The sequence below is a fragment of the Squalius cephalus genome (assembly GCF_949319135.1).
Source record: "Squalius cephalus genome assembly, chromosome: 3".
Taxonomy (NCBI): Eukaryota; Metazoa; Chordata; class Actinopteri; order Cypriniformes; family Leuciscidae; genus Squalius; species Squalius cephalus.
Window position 1 is genome coordinate 56,827,953 of NC_137124.1, and position 26,289 is coordinate 56,854,241.

At 42.4% G+C, this 26,289-nt stretch overlaps 1 protein-coding gene across 14 annotated transcripts in view; it reads right to left on the bottom strand.

Annotated features, from left to right (window-relative positions):
* The window catches only part of neo1a (neogenin 1a), a 184,988-nt gene that overhangs the window by 48,217 nt on the left and 110,482 nt on the right, over positions 1-26,289 (bottom strand). For all 14 annotated transcript variants that reach the window (XM_079864928.1, XM_079864926.1, XM_079864919.1 and 11 more), the window contains exons 6-7: positions 13,840-13,994; positions 13,592-13,712 (exon numbers count right to left, since the gene is read on the bottom strand). In XM_079864928.1, coding sequence (XP_079721054.1) covers positions 13,592-13,712; positions 13,840-13,994 — 276 coding nt within the window. The remainder of the gene's footprint in view (positions 1-13,591; positions 13,713-13,839; positions 13,995-26,289) is intronic.

Below are 26,289 nucleotides of genomic sequence, written 5' to 3' on the forward strand. Positions count from 1 at the left end.
GCGAATGGTCATTTACTGTGTCTGTCAGATGTCTGCTTTACTTCTACGTGGCTTGTTTTACGGTGCTGGGCGGAGCAGAGCGAGTGTATTCAGTTCATTCACGCTCGCTCTGTTCGCGTCAGTGGAAAAAAGCGCTAATGCACAGTCACAAACTGTTTTGAAATATATCGGCCAAACGGAAATATTTATCGGCCGATGCCGATATCTAAAAAATTCCAAATATCGGCGGTCGACCACTACCCTTGACCCACACAAAATGCAATTGCAAAAATGTCAGACATTACACTCAACCTTACACTCCTTTACTACGCTTATACAATTACATTCGCAGTCTCTTGAGCTATGAAAGAACAACCTCTGAGAGTTTAAAAGCACCTTCTGAGAGATGTATTGTGTTGAGATGTGCTCTTCATGTCTTCTTCTGAACAGACTGATAATATACACTGATAGCAGCACTCATTAGCTTATAGCTTCCCCTAAATGACAAAATCCATTAGACGGAGAACAAATTAAACATTAGTTGTAGCAATTACAGTTTTACACAAAGACAAGCCATCAATGTTCATCTGTCTAGCCTCAGGGAGAAAAAAATGATATCACTCAGCATTTATCTCTGGTTCAGCTTTTGTGTGTGCGTGACCATCTCTCTAGCTTTTCTTCTTCCTCTGGCAAACTTCACATTTAAACTATATAGCTACAGCAATCTGTTCCCTTAACATATGTGACCCTGGGCCACAAAACCAGCCACATGGGTCATTTTTTTTTTTATTATTAATCTGAAAACTGAATAAATATCCTTTCCATTGATGTATGGTTTGTTAGGATAGGACAATATTTGGCCGAGATACGACTATTTGAAAATCTGGAATCTGAGGGTGCAAAAAAAAATCGAAACATTGAGAAAATCTCCTTTAAAGTTGTGCATTTATGTTGGCGATTGTGCTGCATTCACACACAAAAATACATGTTTTATATATTTACGGTAGGAAAATATAACGGTAGAAAGGTAGGAAAGTAGGAAAATATACGGTAGAAAGTATTGCAACACCAAGGTCATGGGTTCGTTTCCAAGGGAAAGCAAGAACTGATAAGAATGTAAATGTGTACCTTGAAATGCAATGTAAGTCGCTTTGGATAAAAGCGTCTGCCAAATGCATAAATGAAAATGTAAATGTAACATAATCTTTACTTAATATCCCCATGATTTTTGGCATAACAGAAAAATCGATCATTTTGACCCATGCAATGTATTGTTGGCTATTGCCACAAATATACCCGTGCGACTCGTGACTGGTTTTGTGATCCAGGGTCACCTATTATAAATTCTACAACTAGTTAGTTAAAATTGACCACAATAAATACAATAGAACGTGATAAATTCTGGTAAAGGTGGTCACGATGAGAAGCTTTCTAATTTATATTGGTGTAGAATGATATTTTACTAGGGCTGTCAAACGATTAATCGCGATTAATCGCATCCAAAATAAAAGTTTGTTTTTACATAATATATGTGTGTGTACGGTGTATAATTATTTTCTATATATAAATACACACACATGCATGTATATATTTAAGAAATATTTGCATGTATATACTGTGTATATATATTTATATTATATATAATTTATATTATATATAAATATTTTATATATAAATAACACATTTTTCTTAAGTATACATGCATGTGTGTGTATTTATATATAGAAAATAATTATACTCCGTACACACACATATATTATGTAAAAACAAACTTTTATTTTGGATGAGATTAATCGCGATTAATCGTTTGACAGCCCTATGTTTTACCCTCTTTTCATCCGTCTTTTTAGTTGATGTGGCTGTTTTAGATCATGTTTGATTTTCTCCATAGCGTTTTAAAGTGGAACATTCTCAATAGAATTCAAATGAGTTGCACTTTTTATCATCAGTGTCAAAATAAGAGTGGCTCACGCTAATCTAATCACACTTTTGGAGTGACCGTGCCTACGGTGACTCACGCAAAATTAAACTACGAATGCATGATATATCGGCCACTATATCGGTATCAGCCGATATACAGTATGTTCATGTATAATGTTATCTTTATCGGCCCGATAAGAAAATGTGGCCGATATATTAAAGCTGATAAATAATGTATTATTTCCTTCAGCTGAGAGGCTTAAGATGCGCATTGTCGCCATGATGTTTTTGAATTGATTAAAATACAGTTAAGTGCAAGTCTGTCATATCGGCTACATACAATTATGAGTACATCATTATGATTGTGTGCTTGGGATATGGGTTTTAAATGTGAGGCTTGGTTTTTGTAATCAGGTTCTCAAATTATATCAAAATTTGGATTTAGATTTATCAGCCAATATATCGGTTATCGGCTTTCAAATATTACTGCTTTATTACCAAGTATTACTATAATATTACTATAAGATACGAGTTATCGTATCGGCCAAACTTTTCATATCGGTGCATCCCTAAATTAAACAATAGGGATTTAGTCCTTTTGTGCATAATTGGTCTGTTCAGTTCGTACGGCTTTTTAAAATCTCAGAACACACTCTGTATATAATTAGCCTGATTGTATAATGATTTGATGTGCTCAGCGTACCGGCAACACGTGAGAAGTGCCGATATGCAAGAAAAAGTGAGGATACGCTACAGATTAACATGTCCAGGTGTTTGGACAACATACATTTGTCAACTAGGATGCTATCAGGATCATCAGCTTCAGCCGGTCTGATGATGAATGCAGTCATGTGACGTACGGTGGTTAACAGCAGAAGATTAATACCGACTCTATTCATAGCAGAGAGCAATAGCTGGTGCCACTGGAACAGATGGTGACTTCGCTCATTAATGATACACACTGAAGCTAAGAAAAAAGGTCAAAAGGCCTTTGGTGTAAAATGAGAATTCTTAACTCCACTTTTGCTTTAAATCGATGTAATTATGCATTTAATACACAGAAAATGGTATTTCGAGAATATACAAATTAGTTTCTTGGTTGCTCAGAGCAATGATGACTATATAGGTCACCAAGAATCATATTAATATCCTAAAGAGGTAATTGTACTACATGAGGACACCTCCATGTATTTATGATGTGGCCGTCGGAGAGAGTGCACTGCTAATGACCACTTATTGAGCTCCTTCTTTCATCTAACACAGACGGGTTAGACTGAAATGACCAACGGTACAGGAGACGTGACACAAAAACACTTCATCCATTGGCATTAAATCTAACACCTCTCTACTATTGATCTGAGGGAACATGGTATTACCGTGAGGGGTCTGGAAGGGGTTTTATATAGAGTGAAGACATAAAAAGCGGGTTATATCACTCTTTCATGCGAGGGTTCATGTTCTTCACCGGCACTCATGTCCTGAGATCAGACAGGTTTGACTAATGCTGAAATGTGGAGCAGCTCTTGATCTATAGACACTTTAGGAGTGTTTGAGGAGGAGAAATGGGCAGCTAAATCACACAGATCTCTAGGGTTGTACTCTCTTATATTTCTATATGGCTTCTCTTATTTAAAAAAAGTCATTTATAATTGATCTCACAATTCTGACTTTTTCTCACAACTGCGAGTTTTTATATTACAAGTCATATCCCACAATTCTGTGAAAAAGTTGAAGATCAAGATTTATATCCTGTAATTCTGACTTTATTTCTTCCAATTCCCTGTTTCTAACTCACAATTCAAACTTTATAACTCATAATTCTATCTGAGAATTGTGAAAAAATTCAAAATTTATATCTTGTAATTCTGACTTTATTTCTTGCAATCCCAAGTTTAACTCACAATTCTGACTTTATAACTCACAATTCTGACTTTATTTCTAATAATTCCAAGTTGATATCTCTCAATTATCTCAGTATTGAGATATAAACTCAGAATTTTGAGAAAAAGACAGAATTTATATCTTGCAATTCTGACTTTATTTCTCATAATTCCAATTTTACAGCTCACAATTCTGAATTGTGTGATATTAACTAAGAAATGCGAGAAAAGGTTAACAATACTGAGATATAAACTCCCAATTAAAAAGGCAATTGCAACTTTTCATCTTACAATTCTGTCCTCTCTTATTTAAAAAGTCATTGTAATTTATCTCACAATTCTGACTTTTTCACACAACTGTGAGTTTTTATCTTACAATTCAGACTTTATTCTGTGAAAAAAAAGTCAGAATTGCAAATATAAACTCACAATTGTGAGAAAAAAGTCAGAATTTATATACTGTAATTATGACTTTATTTCATCCAATTCCCAGTTTATAACTCATAATTCTGAGTTTTTTAATAGCGAGTTTATATCTCGCAATTCAGACTTTATTTCTTGTAATTCCAAGTTCATAACTTGCAATCATCTCAGAATCTCAGAAAAAAACCCAGAATTTATATCTTGGAAATCAGAGTTTTTCTTTCTCATCATTCCAATTTTATAGCTCAATTCTGAATTGTGATATTAAATGATATATTATTAAATTAAATAGACAATTACAACTTTTCATCTCTCAATTCTGACTTTTTTCTCAGAATTGTGAGATATAAAAATGACAAGTTATAAAGTCCGAATTGAGAGATGTAAATCACAATTATGATTAAGAAAAGTCTGAATTGTGAGATAAAAAGTCTCAATGACCTTTTTTATGTTATTCCATAGCAGAAACAAGCTTCCATTCACATTCATGTTTTTGTAGTTTAAACGGAGACGATAACGGTATCGTTTTCAAAAGTTTGTGTTTTCAGCCTCCCAAAATGCCGTGGTCATGTAAATGAACGGCCGAAGCGCATAAAAAGTTTTCCGACCCCTTAAAAAGATCAGATCTTTTTTTTTTTTTTTTTTATAAAAATAAAAACATTCATTAGATATTTCTTGATACGGGCCCTTAAAAAATATCTCCAGCCTTTTCTAGGCAATTCAATCCATTTTGTTGAAGCAACTAAACACAAAGCAAGGGATTTTCTTTTTAATAAGCAGATATGATATTCAAGAAGCCAAGTACACAATAGTCCAATTTTTCATTGGAGATACAGCTGGCCCGCAGCGATTGTGCACCGGATCTGAAGCCTGAACCACTGCAGAGGCGACAGCAGTCTATCTCTTCAAAGTAAACATCATGAATATGAGAGGATGATGGATTAAAGGCCATCAACACCCCTGTTGAGATTAAACAGGTCTCTCACGTGATGCAGAGCAGCGTTTCGTCTCCTGAGACGTCTTGCTTCCATAGTCTAAAGAGATGAAAGCGCAGATCTAGGGGGGAGGAACGGGCACCTCGACGGGACGTCCCGCCCAGCACCAAAGCACAGGATTACGGGTCTCAGCGTGAAGCTGGCAGGGGACATCCTATGTGTTCACTGGGAAGGCAGACGCCCATCTGGCACGTCATTACTGTATGTCTATACCCAGTTACGCCAGCCCTCGGGGTCAGTAAAGCATCGGCCCCATTCCCTCCTGCACCTGCTAGACCTCCATCAAACTGTGCCAATCCCTCGCGCTCAAGTCCCGCAGCCAAATCTGTTATTCTCTGACATGCACTTCAGTCCCATTTGTCATGCTCAGTCCCAGTACCAAAAATATCACTGTGCTCCTTTGAGAAGCTTGGGCTCAGGCTGTTTGTAGGCTACAGCGATAGCTCTTTGTTTCAATGCCGAGCAAACATGAGATTATTAAATCAAACTGAATCACTGGGAGTTCAGGATAAGAATTCATGCAGTACAAATTAGCATTTCACAATGTACATCAGCAAACCTACAGACCTTTTATATATCAGTTGTTGATACCACAGAGAACCCCAAAACTCACAAGTGATATTTGTTTTTCAGTCTTAAAGCTGCATTCAGTAGTTTCGGGATTTCTTCGCTGTATTCTCGCTTTTTGCTCGCAGGTTTCTCTCTAGAGCTCCCCCCACAGCTTCGGAATAGATATTTGACAACACTGTTGTAAAAACTCGTTGGCGATTCTCAGACACCAGAGGCTAGTAGATCAATGACATCAAAGCAGACGGGACATTCTTTAAAACGTCTTCTTCATTCGGGTTCGAACAGCGTGAGGGAGCGCAATAATGACAGCATTTTAGCAGATTTCTTTTGGCCGTAAAGCAATTGTTTACATCGCGAGACCTGATATCACTCGAGACTTCCTGATGCGGCGGCCGGCGACCCGCCGAAGTTGCAAGGAACACAAATTAAGATATTTTTGATTAAATCTGAGAGCTGTCTCACTCCTCATAGGTTAGTAAAAGACAATGTTTAAAATAGTCCAAGTGACTACAGTGGCTCAACCTTAAGTTTATGTAACAGCGCAGCGCTTCTGGGTTGTACATCAGAATGGAGGCTCACTATTGGCCAGCATCACACACATGACCAGCGTCGGCCAATAGTGAGCCTCCGTTCTGACGTACAACCCAGAAGCGCTGCGCTGTTACACTACGTGAACTCACACAGAAGAAACACAGAAGAAAATCAATAGTTGAATAAAGTGGTTATTTTTGTTTGTTTTGCGCACAAAAAGTATTCTCGTCTCTTGATAAACTTAAGGTTGAGCCGCTGTAGTCACTTGGACTATTTTAACGATGTCTTTACTAACTTTCTGGGATGGCAGATTTCATTTACCTAGAAGCCTATGGAGGAGTGAGACAGCTCTCAGATTTCATCTAAAATATCTTAATTTGTGTTCCGAAGATGAACGAAAGTCTTACGGGGTTTGAACAACATGAAGGAGAGTAATTACTGACAGCATTTTCATGTTTAGGTGAACTAACCCTTTAACTGACACTGCTGTCTAACTTTTGAAGGGGGAAACAAATAAAACGTGCAAATAGCCCGAGCTATTTACACTAACTCCGCCCACCAATGTCTGGTTGGACTAGAGAAACATACAAAACCCACCTATGCTTCGACAGCCACAGTGGCGTAGAGAGTGAGTTTTAACACAAGTTTGAATCCGCCCCTTTCCGAACTGGTTCTGCTCCCCTTTCCCGTCGCATATCAGATTGGTAAGCCAATTATTTTAAATAAATATGAAGAAAATATGTGAAAAGTAAAATCAAAATGCCTAACGGTTCTTTAATAATAAAGTGTTTATCGGGTAGGGTTAGGGGTATGTGTAGGGAGGGCTTTATTGTCCTAATAAGGCAGCATTTACTTAATAAATACAATTATTTACACTCAATATGCTATTATTGCATACTGTTTGATAATGTACTAAAATACTGAGGTGCAAATAGTATCTAACTACTATTTACACGTTGCAAAGAAAATACACTTTTTACAGTGTAAATATCTATCGCTATTTTCACTTAGTGGAAATAGCATATCACTAAGAAAACAGCCTAATGCTTTTTCACTTAGTATAAATATAAAAAAATAGTAATAATTTGGGGGCAAATTTGTTCACAGGCACAGAAAATGAATATAAATTATTTTCACCCAATAATTATTGCAATGGTTTAAGTCGCTCTTTCTTTCATATTTTATAGTCATAGTTTAATCTGTAATAATTTTAATAATGGATTTTCAGATTCATGATTGAAAGTTTGTGTCTGGAATAAGTATTCAACAATAAGTCTACATGTAGCCATTTTAAAAGTAGCAAAACATTTATAAGTTATTCTAATAAAAAAATCAACCGCTGGGAAATATAGAAGTGTCTGAAGTTGAAGAAACTTGATTCAGTAATCTAGTATCGCATTTCAAACACGGTCAATCTGGTGCGTCATAAAAACTGCTTTATTTTTTATTTGGGTGAAATTACATTTCTTCATTCTCAAGCAGAATAATTCCTTCGAGTTAAGCAACAGCTACAGGCTTCGCAACATCAACTAAATCACATTAATATTCCAACCACTGAGTGATGAATCTTATAAACAAAGCAGAGATGTTGGAAAGCAGCTTGAGGGCTCTTTCTGAGGCCATAAATAAGCCAAGCGTATTTGCTCTGCTGTCTGGCACACAGGCCTAGTTAAAGTGTCACATGAACACAGTGAGAGGCCTCAGCGGAGACATACTGTTTATGTTTTATGGTTCCACAGACTCCTCAGCTGAGATATAAACACAAATATGGCCCAAATCAGCATTGTATGCTCTCAGATCCATCACCTTTTTCTACGCTCAGACTCACATTGTATCTTCATCTACCATTTATCTACACACATACCTGGAACTGGAGGCCACTTGCAAGGTCCAGTAACAACTATAGTCAAGCATCCATCAGCCCCCATGAGGGACATCTACAGTGTGTCCAAGCTCTCGTCCGACTTTTCTTCACTCCATCACTTCTACACACACACACACACACAACCTGCAGATTACCAGCACTCAGAAAAATGCAGCTCTGTCTAGAAACAGATGCTGGGAAATTGGTTTTTGCGGGGTGTTTGTGCCATACGAGTTTTTTTTGGAAGAGAAAGAAAAAACGGAATGAAAAATTTAGGATTTTTTCAGTTGCCATGAATCCTTAATAATAATAATAAGTCACTGCCAGGAAAAACAAGCATTCACATGCAAATATGGAATTAAAATGAATCTGGGGAAAGTAAACAAGCTCAAACTGTCAGGTCACGTCCTGATCTCATACCAGCTATACACGTCTTTTAATGCTTGTGGCGACCCACATTTCTGCTCATTGTGCTGCACAAAGTCTTCACAAATATTCTAATGGATGAGTTTGTCAATTACAATGTAGTTTCCATGATGAAGGAACGCTTTGAAATACTATGGAAGTCATTAACTGTTTGATTACCAACATTCTTCAAAATATCTTCCTTATCAAAAGAAGAAAGAATTTCATACAGGTTTGGAACGACTTTGGTGAGTAAATTATGAGTTTTCAGAATTTTTTGGGTGAACTATCCCTTTAAAAACTGAATGTCTATAAACTTTTTAAACTTATTTTAACTTGAGCGCCACATTTTTTAGAACGCCGCTTTTATGGGTGGTTGCCATGATAGGGTGTTGCAATGTGGTTGGTTGCTAAAATAGTCTTTTAGTACATTGTTGCTAAGGTGTAATGGGTGGTTGCCAGGGTGTTGCTATGCAGTTGCTAGGGTGTTCCAATTAGTCTTTAGTTCTGTTGTTGCAAGGGTTCTATGGGTGGTTGCAATGCCAGGGTGTTGCAATGTGGTTTCTAAGGCATTCTTATTAATCTTTAGTGTATTGTTCTTAAGGTGTTATGGGTGGTCACCAGGGTGTTGCTATGCAGTTGCTATGGTTTTCAGAGTAGTCTTTAGCACATTGTTTTGTTGTCGCAAGGGTGTTATGGGTGGTTTTCATGCCAGGGTGTTGCAATGTGGTTTCTAAGGTGTTCTTAATAAAATGTAGTGCATTGTTGCTAAGGTGTTCTGGGTGGTCACCAGGGTGTTGCTACGCAGTTGCTAGGGTGTTCAGAGTAGTATTTAGCACATTGTTCTGTTGTTGCAAGTGTTTTATGGGTGATTCCCATGCCAGTGTGTTGAAATGTAGTTCCTAAGACACACTGAATAGTCTTTAATACCTTGTTAAGAGGTTGCTAGGGTGTTATGGGTAGTCAACAGGGTGTTGCTATGCAGTTGCTAAGGCATTCTAAGTAGTCTTTAGCACATTGTTACTAGCCTGACTTCGTCATACTCATATTCTAGTCAGAACTTCCCGACCAAAAAATATTGTGGGCGGGGTTCGGGCTGGCACCCAGGCTGCATTGTTACAGTTACAATGGTGTTATGAATAGTTGCCTTTGTGTTGCTGTGCAACTACAATGTTCCGAATAGTCTTTAGAGCGGTTGCTAAGGTGTAATGGGTGGTTGCTAGGATGTTATGAGGTCACTTTCAGCTGTCATTCATATTTTTTTTTTTTTTTTACCACAGATTAAAATAACTTTTCTGTGCTTTCTGAGAAAATCTGAGCAAATCTACATAGAAATCTCTGCAACTACAGTTGTGCTTAAGACAATCACAGCATGTCAAATCTAGAGCTAAGGGGAAAAAACAATTCAGCATTACCCTAATGAGTATGGGAGCATTTATTCCCTTACAAAAAAATTATAATGAGCAAGTTTCACAGACTGTGCCACAAACTCCCTGTCTGTAACTTAATAAACTCAGCAATCAGCTCTAACAATAAGTGAAGATAAGCAACCGTGTTTTCCTATTCACCATGTGCTAGTCCAGATGGCAGCGAGAAGTGAGGCTTCAAAAAAGCCTCCAATCAGACCCGTCTAGCAGCTTTAACTAGAACACGCTGAGAAGCCTGCCAAAATAAAGAGTTTATAGGCCATTTTCATACAAGAGGAGCAAAGACTGCATCAAAGGCCCATAGAGAATACATAGAGACACAGGCTTCAACTCAGAAAGATACTCTTTTCACAGAAACAGAGTGACAATCTGACAACAAATCTTGGATCTTGAATCTTGAATCAACAAATTCAGTGCTACTCTCGTAGATGGTTGGATGGTTCCATTGCTCATACGAAAGGACAGGGAGTTGAACAAAGCCCTGTATTATTAACTACAATGTGTTGTCCTTCACAGTTATGAATGTACAGGAATAATATCTCAAATATCATGCTATACGGTTTTGCCTGGCAGATCTAGGGACCAGAATATCACAGAGACTTCGGCAGTTGGTAAATAATATCCCAGCAACCATCCAGAGCATGATTGCAACCTCACATTTTACAATAAACTCCGGTTCTGGCACACACATGGCCGTGAGCGCACACACACACACACACACACACACACACTGAACAGGTGGCACTGCCAGAGAGGAAGCTGCAGCAGATGGCATCATGCACCTGACTTACACCAACACTACATTCAACCATTATACTTTCAATTAGATTCATATTAAAGAAAGATCATCTACATGGACAAATCCTCCAGTTTCCCTGAGATGTTTAGGCTTTTTTTTTTTTTTTTAACAAAACACTAAAATAGTTGTGATATTGTTGTAAAACTAAATGGACCACTATTTAATGGTGCTCCGATTGATCGGGCGCCGATCGTTATCAGCCGATAATAGCTTTATATAGTTTAATCAGTGGTCTCTATAAAGATCGATCAGATGACGCAAAACTCTTCTAAAATTGCTTCACTATATTCACCGGTCTGGCAGTTCCACCAGGTGTCTAAAAAGGGCAATAAATCTGCAACATCTTTGTAGCCTGGGAAAACCCAGACAACTTCCGGCAAATTTAGATTTGCTCTGCAAGTAGTCTGGCAAAGAGCTCATTCAAGCCCATTTCTAATCCGTCGAAATCGCGGCACCAATCAGAAACGTTGGGGCGGGCTTTACACGATGATGATCGTTCTGATTGGTTTTAGGTCTATCCAATTGCGCCCAGAGGCATTTGAGCGACGTACCGTTGGTGAACCGCAGCAACTTTTAAATGCATTATTATATTCAAATTGCAAACACATGAGGACAGTCTCCATGAAAGACCCACTGGCAGATGAACGTGCTACTACATTTCTCTCCGAAACGGTAAGAAATTAAATTAGATTTAATAGAGGATTTTAATTGTGACGAGATGATTGACAGGGCAGTTTAAGTGACAGGATGCACGCGACAGATCCGTCCGATAAAGATGACGAAGTAGTATGGCCCAAAGCTTGCCTACTTTTTTGCTACACATTCAAAAGTAAATACCTTTTCTTCACAAAAAGAGTACATACTTTTATGGCGTAGTGTAACTAAGGCGAATTGGGACGCAGCATATGGCTTTACACGATGATGATCGCTCTGATTGGTTTTAGGTCTATCCAATTGCGCCCAGAGGCATTTGAGCGACGTCCGTTGGTGACGCCCCTTTGGAAATGAGTTATTAATGAAGCTTTGCCAGACCATAACTCAGTTACTACTGAGAATGGTCTGGTTTTAACCAGGCTAACATCTTTGTGGAGAGCGGAGACATCGCAGTGACAGCAACCCTTCAGCAATTACAGCAACAAACTAGATCTGTGCGATTTTACTGCATTTCTCTCCTTCACAGCAGTGTGCTATCATTCCTCCCTAAAAGCCCAAGTTTAACGTCCAAATCAGTGATTGTCGTAAAATGCAGTCTACTGTTGCTAAACTGCTGTGCTCGATAATAAAAAGAGTTATTAAAACTGCATTAAGCCGCAAAAAATACGCAAGCGACTTTCTGTGCGTGCGCCCCGCGACAGAGTGGAACAAGGACAAGCAACGTGAACTTTGGCGTCTAAACGGTTAAATACACACAGAAATATGTCAAAATACCCAGCTTTGTGAGTATTCACTTAAACACCATTGGTTATGTCTTAAGTGAACAGCTGGGAAATAAGCTGTGTGTGTATCAGTATATTGGATCCGTGCATTCGCTCTTAAAGCGACAGCAGCCTAATATTCCTGATGCCGTCTGTGTCGTTAATGTTAATCAAACAACTTAAGATAAAGAGAAATCACTCACTGCTCTTTAGTAGATTGATTAATCTATATTTAATTTATAAAGTGAAGACTATGCAGTTGTTTTACATTTGATTACTCTCTGTTGATAAAGACTGTTCTGTGAATGCTATATTTGTTAAGCTATAAGCTGTTCCTAATCACCTCTATATGTTGCACATGTTGCTTGCGGATAAATAAAGAGTTGTCAATTCATGATACTTTCTCATCTCTTAACTTTTTTTTATACTTAAAATACATTGTTGTTGTTGAGAATAGCCTAATAACCCCAATGAGTCTATTTCAAGCCTTCTATTTATCATGTAGTATTATTTATTTCGGTGATCGGTATCGGCCAATAGTGATCGTAATCGTCCCTAAGAACCCTGATCGGAGCACCCTCATCTATAATGAGACGTTATGAACACTTTTTGTAATGAGAGTGTACTAAAACTAATATAAGAACTTCCCTGCAGGAAGAACCAAGCTGGTTTTGGCTGGATTTTCCAATAGGGTTTACAATGGGAAACGTTTCAAAAATATTCAGTCTTATATAACTCCAGTTGTATTGCATAAATATAATGAAAATGTCCCTGTCTGACACTTGCTTAAGATGCAGTGAGTTTAAAGGTACATTATATCATTGCATATGGGAGTGCGAAGAAAATTTTGTTGCCGGTGAAAGGTGTGAAAGAAATGATAGAGAAGATTCTTGATGTTAACATTCCATTGTCACCTTTACTTTTTCTATTACATTTGTTTCCTAAGGAGATCAAGTTAAAAAAGAAAGAGTATATATTTATAAATATATGCATTCTTCAAGTAAACCCCGGCTTATTTCTTTAAATTAGAAAAATATTTGTGCACCAAGTATAGGATGTTGGCTAAAAGAAATGGTAACAAATGTGTCAATGGAAAAGATGACTTATATTTTAAGGGACAAATATACAGTCTTTGATGGAGTTTGGGGACCTTTCAGATCATTCTTAAAATGTAGTGGACTTGGTCCATAAAAGTGTGTTAATAAAAGACTAAGAAAAGGAGGTATAGAAAATCAATGTAAAATGGCTTTTGGGGGGAGGGGGAGGGGGGGGGGGCTTTCTGTTACATGGAAATGTATATGTTCATGTGTATAGTTAAAAAGCAAAAAAAAAAAAAAGAATAATAAAAAAAAAAATAAAAAAAAAAATCAATCTTAGACGTACCTTGATCCAGTATGATGAGCTGAGCACTCGACTGCACATTACCAGCGTCATTCTCAGCTAAACACTGATAGAAACCTTCATCTGACTTGACCAGTCCCAGCACCTGCAAGTTCTGCTCCTTCTATAAAGACACAAACAAGAACATTGCAGTCAACAAGAAGAAATGTCCATATGCACTCGCTGTTATAGAGCATTTTGTATCACACATTTGACAAAAGGTCAACAGCGTGTCCTAGCTGGCAACTTACAATGATCTTGAAATAGTCGCTGGGAATGACGGCATCTCCGTTCTTCACCCATTTGATGGTGGGAGCCGGTGAGCCGGTGACCTCGCACTCGAAGATGACGTCTGTGGCTTCATGAGCATATATGTTGGCAGGTTTCTTCAGGAACTGTGGGGAAGCTGAGAAGAGATGAAAAGATTCAAATGCCTATATATAATTTAGTACTATTAATAACTTCGGAAAGCAACACGATTTGCTTAGTTTTGACTCTTCTCAACCTCTAAATATCCTATCCCTAAACACCAGGATTGGGCTAAATGTGTAGCTCCTAATAGCCAGAGGAGAACGCAAAACCTCCAAAGGCTTGCCATTAGTAAATGAGGTTATTTGATGTTGGAGAAGATAAACATGACATAGATCATCTCAATAATAAGGCAGTGTGCAGCAGAATGATTCAGGTCTGTCTGCTAGGATGTAATTGGATTGTTGCCCTGTGTTGTGCCTGATTCGCTACCACACAACCACAAGCCAAGCAATTCTCATTACACATCACATGCATTACATCACATCCCATCACACAAAACATTACATAATATGCATGATTCATAACCCTAAATCACACAAAATGCACGTGTGTGTATATATATATATCTTTATTTTATTTTTATTACACAGTCATGTGAATCAACAAAAATGACATATTACACCGTGTCATTATTTATTTAACAAAAATAAAGCCAAAATGGAAAAGCCATGGGTGACAAACTAAATACACCCTCTGATTCACTTGCTTGTAGAGTCACTTTTAGCAGCGATAAGTTAAAGAAATCATTTTCTGTATGAGAGTATCAGTCTCTCGCATCGTTCTGGAGGAATTGTGGCCCAATCGTCTTCAGTTCATTGAGGTTTGTGAGCATCTGTATATGTACAGTCCTCTTAAGGTCCCGCCGCAACATTTCATTTGGGTTCAGGTCTGGAATTCGACTGGGCCATTGTGTAAACTCGCACTCGATCGGCTCACAGTCCGGCATCCGACCAGTGCGGAAAGTCTTTACGTGTTACTGTCTTTTCTCATGGCGAAGTATTTTTTTATTAAATGCAATACATTTGAATATGTATTCTCTCGTGATTTCATCTGACTCCATAAATGAAAAGGTTTTAATGATATCCATGCATCATTAAAAGTGAGCGAATGTTTGACTATTCTTTTTAACTCTTTAAAGAAAATAATGTCAAAGTCAGTTAGAATAATCAAATGTAATAATTTATTACGTCAGGTAAATGTATCATGCCAATTTCATAATCAGTTCAAGAATAATCAATACAATAACATCAAATGCTCTAGATTAAAGAGAAGAGATGCGAACCTAACATTAAAATACATGGTGCTAAGAGTTTTAGTCACTCTTAACATCATTGGCCAACTTGAGTTACAAAAAGGCCCAGAGCCCTTTGCTGCATTTCATTATATAGACAGAACCTCTTTCACATGGAAACATCTGCTAACAATGGGAATTTACATTCAGAGTTGACACCTTTTGGGGGTATGAGACCATTTGTCTAGAGACCACCTTCCTTTGTGTGCCAGTTATCTCTAAACTCTTAAAAACCTTATTACCTTTTGTTTTACTGATTTGGAAATGAGACATTTGTACCAGTCGCACTGAGACATTTCAAATGATACTAAACATGTATAATGATAAATATTCACATTAAACCTATGGATTTTTTAGGTGATCTTAGCATGAGAGAGAAGGAGTGGGGGATGAGGAGAAGGAATGTAGATTAGGATGATTCGGAGGTGAGACTTTCGTCTCGATAGTGCACAAGGGTGAGTTCAAATGTTAATTTCCAGAGAGATCCTTTGTCCTCTCAGGGCCTCAAGTAGACTTACAGTCTCAGTCTTACAATTGCAACACCTTGATTATTTTCTTTTTCAGCCATTCTGTTGTAGATATGCTGGTGTGCTTGGGATCATTGTCCTGTTGGATGACCCAATTTCGGCCAATCTGTAGCTGTCAGACAGATGGCCTCACATTTAACTCTAGAATACTCTGGTATACAGAGGAGTTCATGGTGCCCAGGTCCTGTGGCAGCAAAACAAGCCACAAATCATCAATCCTCCATCAGCATGTCAGGTGTTTGTGCTGATATGCCGTGTTTAGTTTTCACCTAACTTGTCGCTGTGCATTATGGCCAAACATCTCTACTTTGGTTTTATCTGTCCAAACGACATTGTTCCAGAAAGTCTTCAGGTTTGTTCAGATGCAACTTTGCAAACCTAAGCCGTGCTGCCATGTTTCTTTTTAGAGAGAAGAAGCTTCCAAACATGCCATTCTTGTCCGTTCTTTTTCTAATTATACTTTTTTATGAACTTTAACATTTAACATGTTAAATGAGGCCTGTATAGGGTCTGAATTGTAGTTCTGTGTTTTGCAATTTCTCTGAGCATTGCACAGCCTGACCTTGGGGTGAATTTGCTGGGATGTCCACGAAGATTGGCAACTGTCTTGAATGTTTTCTCCTTGTGAATAATCTTCCTCACTGTAGAGCAATGCACTTCAATGGCCGTATAACCCTTCTCAGATTGATGGCAGCAACAATTGCTTCTCTAAGATCATTGCTGATGTCTTTCGTCCATGGCATTGTGTTTTAACACACACCTGAATGCTCTAGACCAGCAAACTGCCCAAACGTCTGCTTATATAGAGCTGATCACACTTGCTGGTGATCAATTTATCAAAGACATTTGATTAGCAGCTTCTTACCCTCTTAATTCTTATGGAAGAAGTAGGGGTGTACTTAGTTTGTCACCCATGGCTTTTCCAATTTGGCCTAGCTTTTGTTAAATAAATAATGACACAGTGTGATATGTCATGTGTTGTTGTTCATCAGAGGTTGTATTTACCTCATATTAAAGACCTGCCAATGACCAGATGAATTTTCATTATGTCCTGACACATGAAACCATATTGCCCAAATGTCCCCATCCTTTTGTTGTTTCTGTTATTCTTGATCTCATAAATACTGTATATCAGTAAAACAGACAACAACAAAATGTTTAGAATAATACAATAATGAATGTAAGTGAATGGGGAGGGGGCCACAATGAGCAAAGGGGAAAAATAGCAAATAAAGATGATGAATTTTCATGAAAATAAATATTTTTGTGATTGTCAGTATACAGTACATTCTCAAAATCACCATCCAAAGCTAGAATGGCTACATAAAGCTAAGCTGATCTGAAATGCAGATTATTGGATCTAAGATAAGTTGCAGCATCAGGACCACACTGACTGTGACTGAGGTAAGGTGATGAATGGCTGAGAGTGTGTGCTCCTGTAGTTCTGCTGAGGTCTGCACACACAACCTGCTGAAAAACACTTGTCACACACTGCTGGGTTCCTGCTCAAGCCGGCTCCACACGGGACAGATGGTTCATGTTTCAATCACTCAGTATATCTCAAGCCCAGGAGCACATACACAGGGAAGCACTGTACAAATGTTACACATATACAGACGTGTGATTGTACAAACTTCACTGCAAAAAATGCTTTTCTTGCTTAGTATGTTTGTCTTGATTCCAGTCCAAATATCTAAAAATTCTTAAATCAAGATGCATTTACTAAAGTAGTAAAAGGCCATAAGATATTATGTCTTGTTTTCTGGGGAAATAAATCAAAATTAAGTGAATTGTTGCTTAAAAAAAGCAAAATGATCTGCCGATGGGGTAAGAAAAATAACCTTAATTCAAACAGAAACAAGATAATTTTTCTTACCCCATTGGCAGATGATTTTGCTTTTTTTAAACAACAACTCACTTAATTTTGATTTATTTCCCCAGAAAACAAGACTTCTTCCCCAGAAAACAAGACATCTTATGGCATTTTACTTTTCTGGCAAATGCATCTTGTTTTTTTTTGTTTTTTTAGATATTTGGACTGGAAACAAGACAAAAATACTAAGGGTGTATTCACACCTGCCTCGTTTGGTTCGATTGAATCGAACTCTAGTTCGTTTCCCCCCTTGGTGCGGACCTTTTGGGCAGGTGTGAATACAGCAATCGAACTCGGGTGCGGACCAAACAATCGAACCGAGACCCAGCTGAAGAGGTGGTCTCGGTACGGTTCCAAACGAACTCTGGTACGGTTCGTTTACGGTGTGAACATGAACCGACCCAATTGCAGAAAACGTTTCGGTTACTACCGTAACCTCTGTTCTCTCTAGAAGAGGGAACGAGTATTGCGTAGTTACTACGCTACGGGAAAGCCTTTCTTTCTCGAGATACTGAAGCCAAAAATTATCCTTAATTTTTATAATCTTGTCAACGCAGTGCGGCAGCCTGCAGACCTAGGGCAGGCTTACTAGCGTGCCCATTGGCTGCCCTGCGGCAACTGCAGCAGCCTACCGCTGAGCCCTTGGCGTGACGTCACGACCAATGAGCGCGCTTGGCGCGCTTAATGCGTCACAGCCCGCGAAAAGGGGTGTGGCTTAGCGTATAAAAGCGGGGCTCGGAGGCTGCTTCTCTGGTTTCTGTCGCATGAAGCGAATGAGCTCGTGGCGCGAGCACGGCGGGCTACGCAATACTCGTTCCCTCTTCTAGAGAGAACAGAGGTTACGTTAGTAACCGAAACGTTCTCTTACGAGAGGTTCTCTCGTATTGCGTAGTTACTACGCTACGGGAACACCCTTGTCAACGCCGTGCGCGCCCAGCATCCACTGAATGAGTCCCAGGGAGAGCCCGGGGAACGTGATAGCAGAGAGCCGGGCGGCCCACAGAGGGCTAGCGCCGTACATAAGCACACACTAGGGGGTTAGGAGCGGCACGGCCGGTCCGAACTGACAATTCCCTGTATAGTGCAGCTCAACCAGTAGAGCTAAATCACACAACGTAGCCCGCGCACAGATAGTGGGCTGGCATACGCGAGACTTAGACTGATAACACTTTCGCCTGCAAGGCGGGAACATCCAGGTTGTAAAACCTAACAAATGTGGAGGGGGAGGCCCAGCCTGCCGCTGCACAAATGTCATGAATGGGAATCCCGCTGGACCACGCCCACGACGAGGCCATGCCTCTGGTGGAGTGAGCTTGAATGCCCAATGGGCACTGCAGGTCTTTAGACGCATAAGCAGCAGCAATAGCGTCCACTATCCATCTGGACAGGCTGTGTTTCGAGGCGGCGAGACCCTTGGTGCGCCCGCCAAACGAAACAAAGAGCTGTTCCACCACTCGTTTGACTGAAGACAGTGCTATCAGAAAAACGGTTTTGAGCGTGAGGTATTTCATATCCACAGTTTCCAAGGGTTCGAAGGGATGCGCTTTCAGGGCCTCCAAGACCAGTGAAAGATCCCACATAGGAACCGAGGGGGGTCGCGGGGGGTTCATCCTCCTGGCTCCTCTAAGGAAGCGGATGACGAACTCGTTCCTTCCTAATGCGCGGCCCAGCTCTGAACAGAGAGCGCTGAAATGGCCGTGACATAGACTTTGAGCGTGGAGGGGGACCTGCCCGCGTCCAGTAACTCTTGAAGGAAACACAGTACTCGCGATACCCCACATGTCTGTGGATCGAGCCCCTTAGCAGTGCACCATCTGTTAAACACTGACCATTTCGACATGTAGAGCCGCCTCGTAGAGGGGGCTCTAGATTGTATGATCGTGTTCATGACCCCGTCTGGCAGATCAGCGTGTAATCGTTGAGGCTCCACGCATGCAGAGACATCGCTCTGGATGGGGATGCCATATCGAGCCGCGGGCTTGAGAGAGAAGGTCTCTCTTCACCGGTATCGGCCAGGGGGCTGAGTCTGCCAGCTGTATTAGATCCGGGAACCAAGCTTGGTTCTCCCAGTATGGGGCTAAGAGGAGCACTGTGTGGCGCGCTTCCCTGATTCTCTTGATGACCTGAGGCAGCAGAGAGACCGGGGGAAAAGCATACAGCGGGCCGCTGGGCCAGGTCTGGGCCAGCGCGTCCTCGTTCTTCGAGAAGAACTCTGGGCAATGAGCGTTGTCTTTTGACGCAAAAAGGTCGACTTTCGCTTTGCCGAAACGGCGCCACAGTGACTGGACTGTTTGGGGGTGTAGAGACCACTCCCCAGGGGGAACGTTGTCCCTGGACAGTCTGTCGGGGCCCTCGTTCAGGTGGCCAGGCACATGCGCGGCTCTCAGCGAGCGCAGAGTGCTGAGCCCACACGAGGAGGCGTTCCGCCAGGGTGCAGAGCGTCTTTGATCTGACACCGCCCTGGCGATTCACATAGGCCACTACCGATGTATTGTCCGTGCGGACTAGAACATGGTGACCGTGGAGGAATGGGAGGAAGTGTTTGAGCGCTTTCTCGACCGCGAGCATCTCTAGACAGTTTATGTGTAGGAGATTCTCCTGGTCTGACCAGCGGCCATAGACCGGTCTGCCTTCGAAGAGCGCTCCCCAACCTAGGTTGGAAGCGTCTGTCGAGACAACTTTCCGGTGTGAAATCACTCCCATAGACACTCCTGTGTGATACCATACGGCTGCCAGCCAGGGCTGCAGGGCTGAAATGCAGCTCTGATTCACTTTGACTCGCAAGCCGCCGGCCGCCCAGGCTCGGTGGGGCACGCGCGCTTTCAGCCAGCGTTGAAGCAGGCGCATGCGCAGTAAGCCCAGCTGGAGCGCTGCTGCAGCTGAGGCAATATGCCCCAGGATACGCTGGAATGTCCTCAGCGGAACCCGGCTGCCTATTTGGAGGGATGCGGCGAGGAGGCGGATGCGGCGCGCGCGCTGCTCCGACAGTCTGGCCGTCATAGCCACCGAGTCCAGTTCTATTCCAAGAAGGAAATTGACTGACGGGGCGATAGCGAGCTCTTGGTCCAGTGACCGAGAGACCCAGATCCTCCAGATGGCTGAGAAGCGCTGTTCTGTGAGACACAAGTTCCGTCTCTGACAGCGCTAGAATAAGCCAATCATCCAGATAATTCAGTATTCGCATTCCCTGTTTTCTCAGGGGAGCGAGAGCCGTGTCCATGCATTTCGTAATGTACGGGGTGCCAAAGACAGGCCGAAGGGCAGGATTGTGTACTGATATACTCAACCGTTGAAGGCGAATCTCAAGAATGGCCTGTGACGGGGAGTTATCTGGATCTGAAAATATGCGTCTTTTAGATCGAGAGAGATAAACCAGTCTCCTGGGCGAATCTGCGCGAGGATTTTTCTGGTTGTGATCATTTTGAACGGCCGTCTCATGAGGGCTTTGTTCAGATGTCTCAGATCTAAAATAGGTCTTAACGCTCCGTCCTTCTTGGGTACGAGGAAGTAGCGGCTGTAAAAGCTCGACTCGCTCAGAGAAGGATGAACCTGTTCTATAGCCCTTTTGCGCAGCAGCTTCGCTATTTCAGCTTGAAGCAGGTGCGCAGCTTCTGAACTCACTTTCGTCTCCGTCTGTGCTTGAAAGCGCGGAGGGCGACGAGCGAATTGAAGCGAATAGCCGTGTTTTATAGTACTCAGCACCCATTCTGACGCGCCCTGAATAGCTTCCCATGCTTCCGCATGCATAGCTAGGGGTCGAATGGTCTCTGGGTTCAGATCGCCGCGCTGCGCGGGATTGGGGAACCTGTATCAGAGAGGATGGAGCGGCGTGCGCGCCGCTGGTGCTCGAACACGGGGGCTGGTAAACAGTATTGGCCGGCTGTACAGCGTTCGGTAGCTCGGTCCCAGAGGATGGAGCGCGATTTGCTGACAAACACCCCTGGCGCGAAAGCGGCGTGGGGATTGTAATGTCTAAAAGTGAGTGCGCGTGCACGTGAGCGGGCGCAGAGTTTACACTTATGACACGGCCAGTGTTTGGGAGCTTAGAGGGTGTGCGACCCGAGGTAACTGAATGGCAGAGCGAGCAGCGGGTAGGTGTGAGCACAAAGTTGTGGGCACATTTACTACACTTAGTACTCGAGCGGCTTGTGTCCGCTTTATGAGAGAGCGCTCTATGCGCGTTACCATGGGGACCATGTTTGTGTGAAGCAGTGAGCACATGGGAGTGGGCACATTTTCTACACTTATGACACCTTCGGCCAGAGCCGGAATGTTTGTGAGCTTTAGAGGATCTGCAACCCGGGTAACTGTGTGATAGAGCGGGCAGCAGCTAGGTGTGAGCACAGAGTTGTGGGCACATTTACTACACTTAGTACTCAAGCGGCATGTGTCCGCTTTATGAGAGTGCGCTCTGTGAGCGTTACCGGGGAGACCGTGTTTTGTGTGTAGCAGTGAGCACATGGGAGTGGGCACATTTTCTACACTTGTAACACCATCGGCGTTATAGAGCAAATGCTTTGATGGCTCATATGTTTAGACGCTCATAAATACTCAAGCACCATCCTGTGAGATGCGGGTTCGCTTTCTGAATGTAAGAAAGCTGGCCGCGAGCTCGGAGAAGCCAGCAGAAAAAAATATTTTTCTGCCGCCAGAGCCGGATTTGAACACGGTTCTCCAGTGCAGAAGCGTAATATTCTGCCACTGAGCCACAGGGGCACACATGAGCTTCCAGTTGGTGCGAGCATATGACCGAGCGTCGTGTTTCGGCGTTTGTTTGCAGGCGCGCGTGTATTAAAACAGGCCCGTTTACTGCAGCATTAGTATTTCCAGCCGCCTGAACTTAGAGGGGACTGAGAAATATTTAACCCGTGAGACGCGGGTTTGCTTTCTGTATGTAAGAAAGCTGGCCGCGAGCTCGGAGAAGCAAGCAGAAAAAAAAGTTTTTCTGCTGCCAGAGCCGGATTCGAACACGGATCTCTGGTGCGGAAGCCTAATGTTCTGCCACTGAGCCACAGGGGCACACATGAGCTTCCAGTCAGTGCGAGCATATGACCGAGCGTTTGTTTGCAGGCGCGCGTGTATTAAAACAGGCTCGTTTACTGCAGTATTAGTATTTCCAGCCGCCTGAGCTTAGAGGGGACTGAGAAATATGTATCCCGTGAGATGCGGGTTTGCTTTCTGTATGTAAGAAAGCTGGCCGCGAACTCGGAGAAGCAAGCAGAAAAAAGTTTTTCTGCTGCCAGAGCCGGATTCGAACACGGATCTCTGGTGCGGAAGCCTAATGTTCTGCCACTGAGCCACAGGGGCACACATGAGCTTCCAGTCAGTGCGAGCATATGACCGAGCGTTTGTTTGCAGGCGCGCGTGTATTAAAACAGGCTCGTTTACTGCAGTATTAGTATTTCCAGCCGCCTGAACTTAGAGGGGACTGAGAAATATGCGAGGATTGGAGGAAGTCCGGCCTAAGCGGGACGAAATCACTCTCTCTTCCTCCTTTCGCCGGTGCTCGTGACGTCCGCTCTGATATCCCTTGAGAACGGCGCAGTTGCGCGGCTCGAACAAAGGGAGAGAGAGCGGGAAGATGTCATTATGTGCTGTGACATCGTTTGTTTGCAGGCGTGCGTGTATAACAACAGGCTCGTTTACTGCAATATAGATATTTCTAGTCGCCTGAGCTAGGAGGGGACTGAGAAATGTGTGAGAAACGGAGGTGGCCGGAGAGTGACGCGGGGTAGCTTTCTTATAACGTAAAGGAAGCCAGCCCGTGACCGTCTACTTCTGACATCCCTTGTGAGCGGCGCCTTGCGCGGCTCGAACAGAGGGGGAGAGGGCGTGCGTCATCCGGGGGGGGGGGGTAGCTTCCTTGTAACGTAAAGGAAGCTATAGCCCGTGACCGTCCGTTCTGACATCCCTTGTGAGCGGCGCCGTTTGCGCGGCTTGACAGAGGGGAGTAACCAGCTGGTCTGCTTCACCCCCTGATGCGACGGCAGTGCGGGCAGAGGCCGGCCGCTGCGCGTCGGTGAAGGGCGGGGGAGAAGGAGAGAGCGAGGCTCGCGGGAGGGGCTCCGGCGAGCGCTCAGCTATAACCACCGGCTCGGAAGGCCTTTGAGAGCGGCGTTTTTTCTTACGCGGCCCGGAAGAGGCAGCCGGAGAAGGTGGAGGATCGTGAAACATGGCGAGTCGAGCCCGCAGGGTCGACATCGGCAAGTCCTCACACTGTTCGCAGCCGCCCGTGAAGGGCGCGGGCTGCGTGGTCGAAACCCAGGCAGAGAGCGCAGATCACGTGGCGGTCTCCGTCGCTGAGCGCGGCTCTGCACGAGCCACAGGATGAGCGAGGCATTTGCAACAACGCCTCGCGCTCTTTTAGATGCAAAGTGTGTCGCGGGGCGAACACACAAACACATACAACACAGAGCAGTAAAAGGATATATTCGCCGGATAGCGAAGCAGGCAGGGAAAGCTGAAGGCGGCGAAGGCGGCCGGCGTCCTCAGGCTGAGATCCTCGGCGTGCTGGTCGCTTGTTTCGACGGCGGCTTCCTCAGAGAGCAGCGATGCGTAGAGCTTCGCTGAAAAGACAGAAATCAGAGAAGCAGCCTCCGAGCCCCGCTTTTATACGCTAAGCCACACCCCTTTTCGCGGGCTGTGACGCATTAAGCGCGCCAAGCGCGCTCATTGGTCGTGACGTCACGCCAAGGGCTCAGCGGTAGGCTGCTGCAGTTGCCGCAGGGCAGCCAATGGGCACGCTAGTAAGCCTGCCCTAGGTCTGCAGGCTGCCGCACTGCGTTGACAAGATTATAAAAATTAAGGATAATTTTTGGCTTCAGTATCTCGAGAAAGAAAGGCTTTCCCGTAGCGTAGTAACTACGCAATACGAGAGAACCTCTCGTAAGAGAACTGAGCCTTTTATTTGACTGCTCTTATGAGGATACGGACATTTTGGCATAATGGTGTCTAAAGCGAGCGAGCGAGCAAGAGCGCGCGCACGGCAGAGAGAGAGGGAGCGAGAGACCTTGCGTGCGTGTGCCAGCTAGTGTGCCTCGCGAAGCGCATGTAAGGACCCAAGCAATCAATTGTCGGTGCGGGCGGGCTTTTATCTATACCATATAGTTTCTTCATATTGCGTTTGTAGAGAATAACACCAAATCAATAAAATAACAAATATTACATTACGAAATATCTCCATGCTGAGCCTGTTTGTGCACTTCCTGCTTTTCCCTGCTTGAGAATTCCTGTCCAATGAATGGACGACCTTAGCACACGTGTGGTTTTGTTTACACATTTTGGTTCACTTGCAAAAAGAGCAGTGTGAAAGCGAACCGTACCAAACAAAAAAAATCAACATCCTATTTGGTCCGGACCAAAGCAAGTGAACTATCGGACTTTCCTGGTGTGAATAAAGCATTTTTTGCACTGTTTTGCATTATTTCTAAACACCAACAGAACCACACTAAGCCAGTTTTCACATTAAAGGAGAACTCCGGTCAATTTTAACATTGAGCTCATTTTTTTGTAAATTTGGAGTGCTGTCAGTACAGAGAACAACGACAAAAATCGGTGTGTTGCCTACACCGTGTTATCCTCTTTTTAACATTTGCACCCTGTTGACTTCAATGGGGCAAGTTTTAAACCTGCTTTTAGCCTCTTAACATCCTTGATGTGTCATTACAAGTGCACAGGTCATGTGAGTGATTCCTTCAGAGTGAACACAGTGAATCTGACTGCAGTAGATGTGCAAGATATGAATAAAAATGATACAATTTCAGCCAGCGCACATACCTGTATTTACATCCTGTTTTCGGTCGAAGCCCACAGTAGTCGATTGTCGAGTTCACGCGCATAGGTTTAGTACGTACGATCATGCGCGTGAACTCGACAATCGACTACTGTGGACTTCAGCGGAAAACAGGATGTAAATACAGGTATGTGCGCTGGCTGAAATTGTATCATTTTTATTCATATCTTGCACATCTACTGCAGTCAGATTCACTGTGTTCACTCTGAAGGAATCACTCACATGGCTGTGCACTTGTAATGATTTAGATGTCTATCTGAAGTCTGACTATCTACTATATCTAAGCCATAGTCAAAGTCTATCTTTGTGAAACCGGCCCCTGATCACTGTGTGTTACCGTTCACCAGAATACATTTTCTGCATTAACTATTGTCAAGATTTTAGAAAGGCTGTATTACCTACAAATGTGTCCAAAAACCATGCTTAAAAAGCTTTTATTTGGTTAACATTATTTTCCACTTTCACGTATCTTAGGTTATGCCAATCAAAGTCATTTCAGTGAAATAGCAAGTTGATTAATGAATATATTCTTTTGAAATAATGTGTACTAGTGATTCATGCACAATAACACTAGGAGCTACGGATGCACCAATATGAAAATTTTGGCCGATACGATAACCGATAATTCTTTATATTTGAAAGCCGATAACCGATATATTTGCCGATAAATCTAAAACCAAATTTGTATATATTTTTGAGTGCCTGATTATAAAAACAAAAGTCTCATGTCCCAATCACACAATTATGATGTTCTCATGATAATTTTATGTATCCTATATGACAGACCTGCATGTTGCACTTTACTGTATTTTCCTTTTTTTGATTCAAAACCATCATGGTGAACAGTGCGCATCTGAAGAAAATAATACATTACTTATCGGCTTTAATGGCCTAATTTTCTTATCG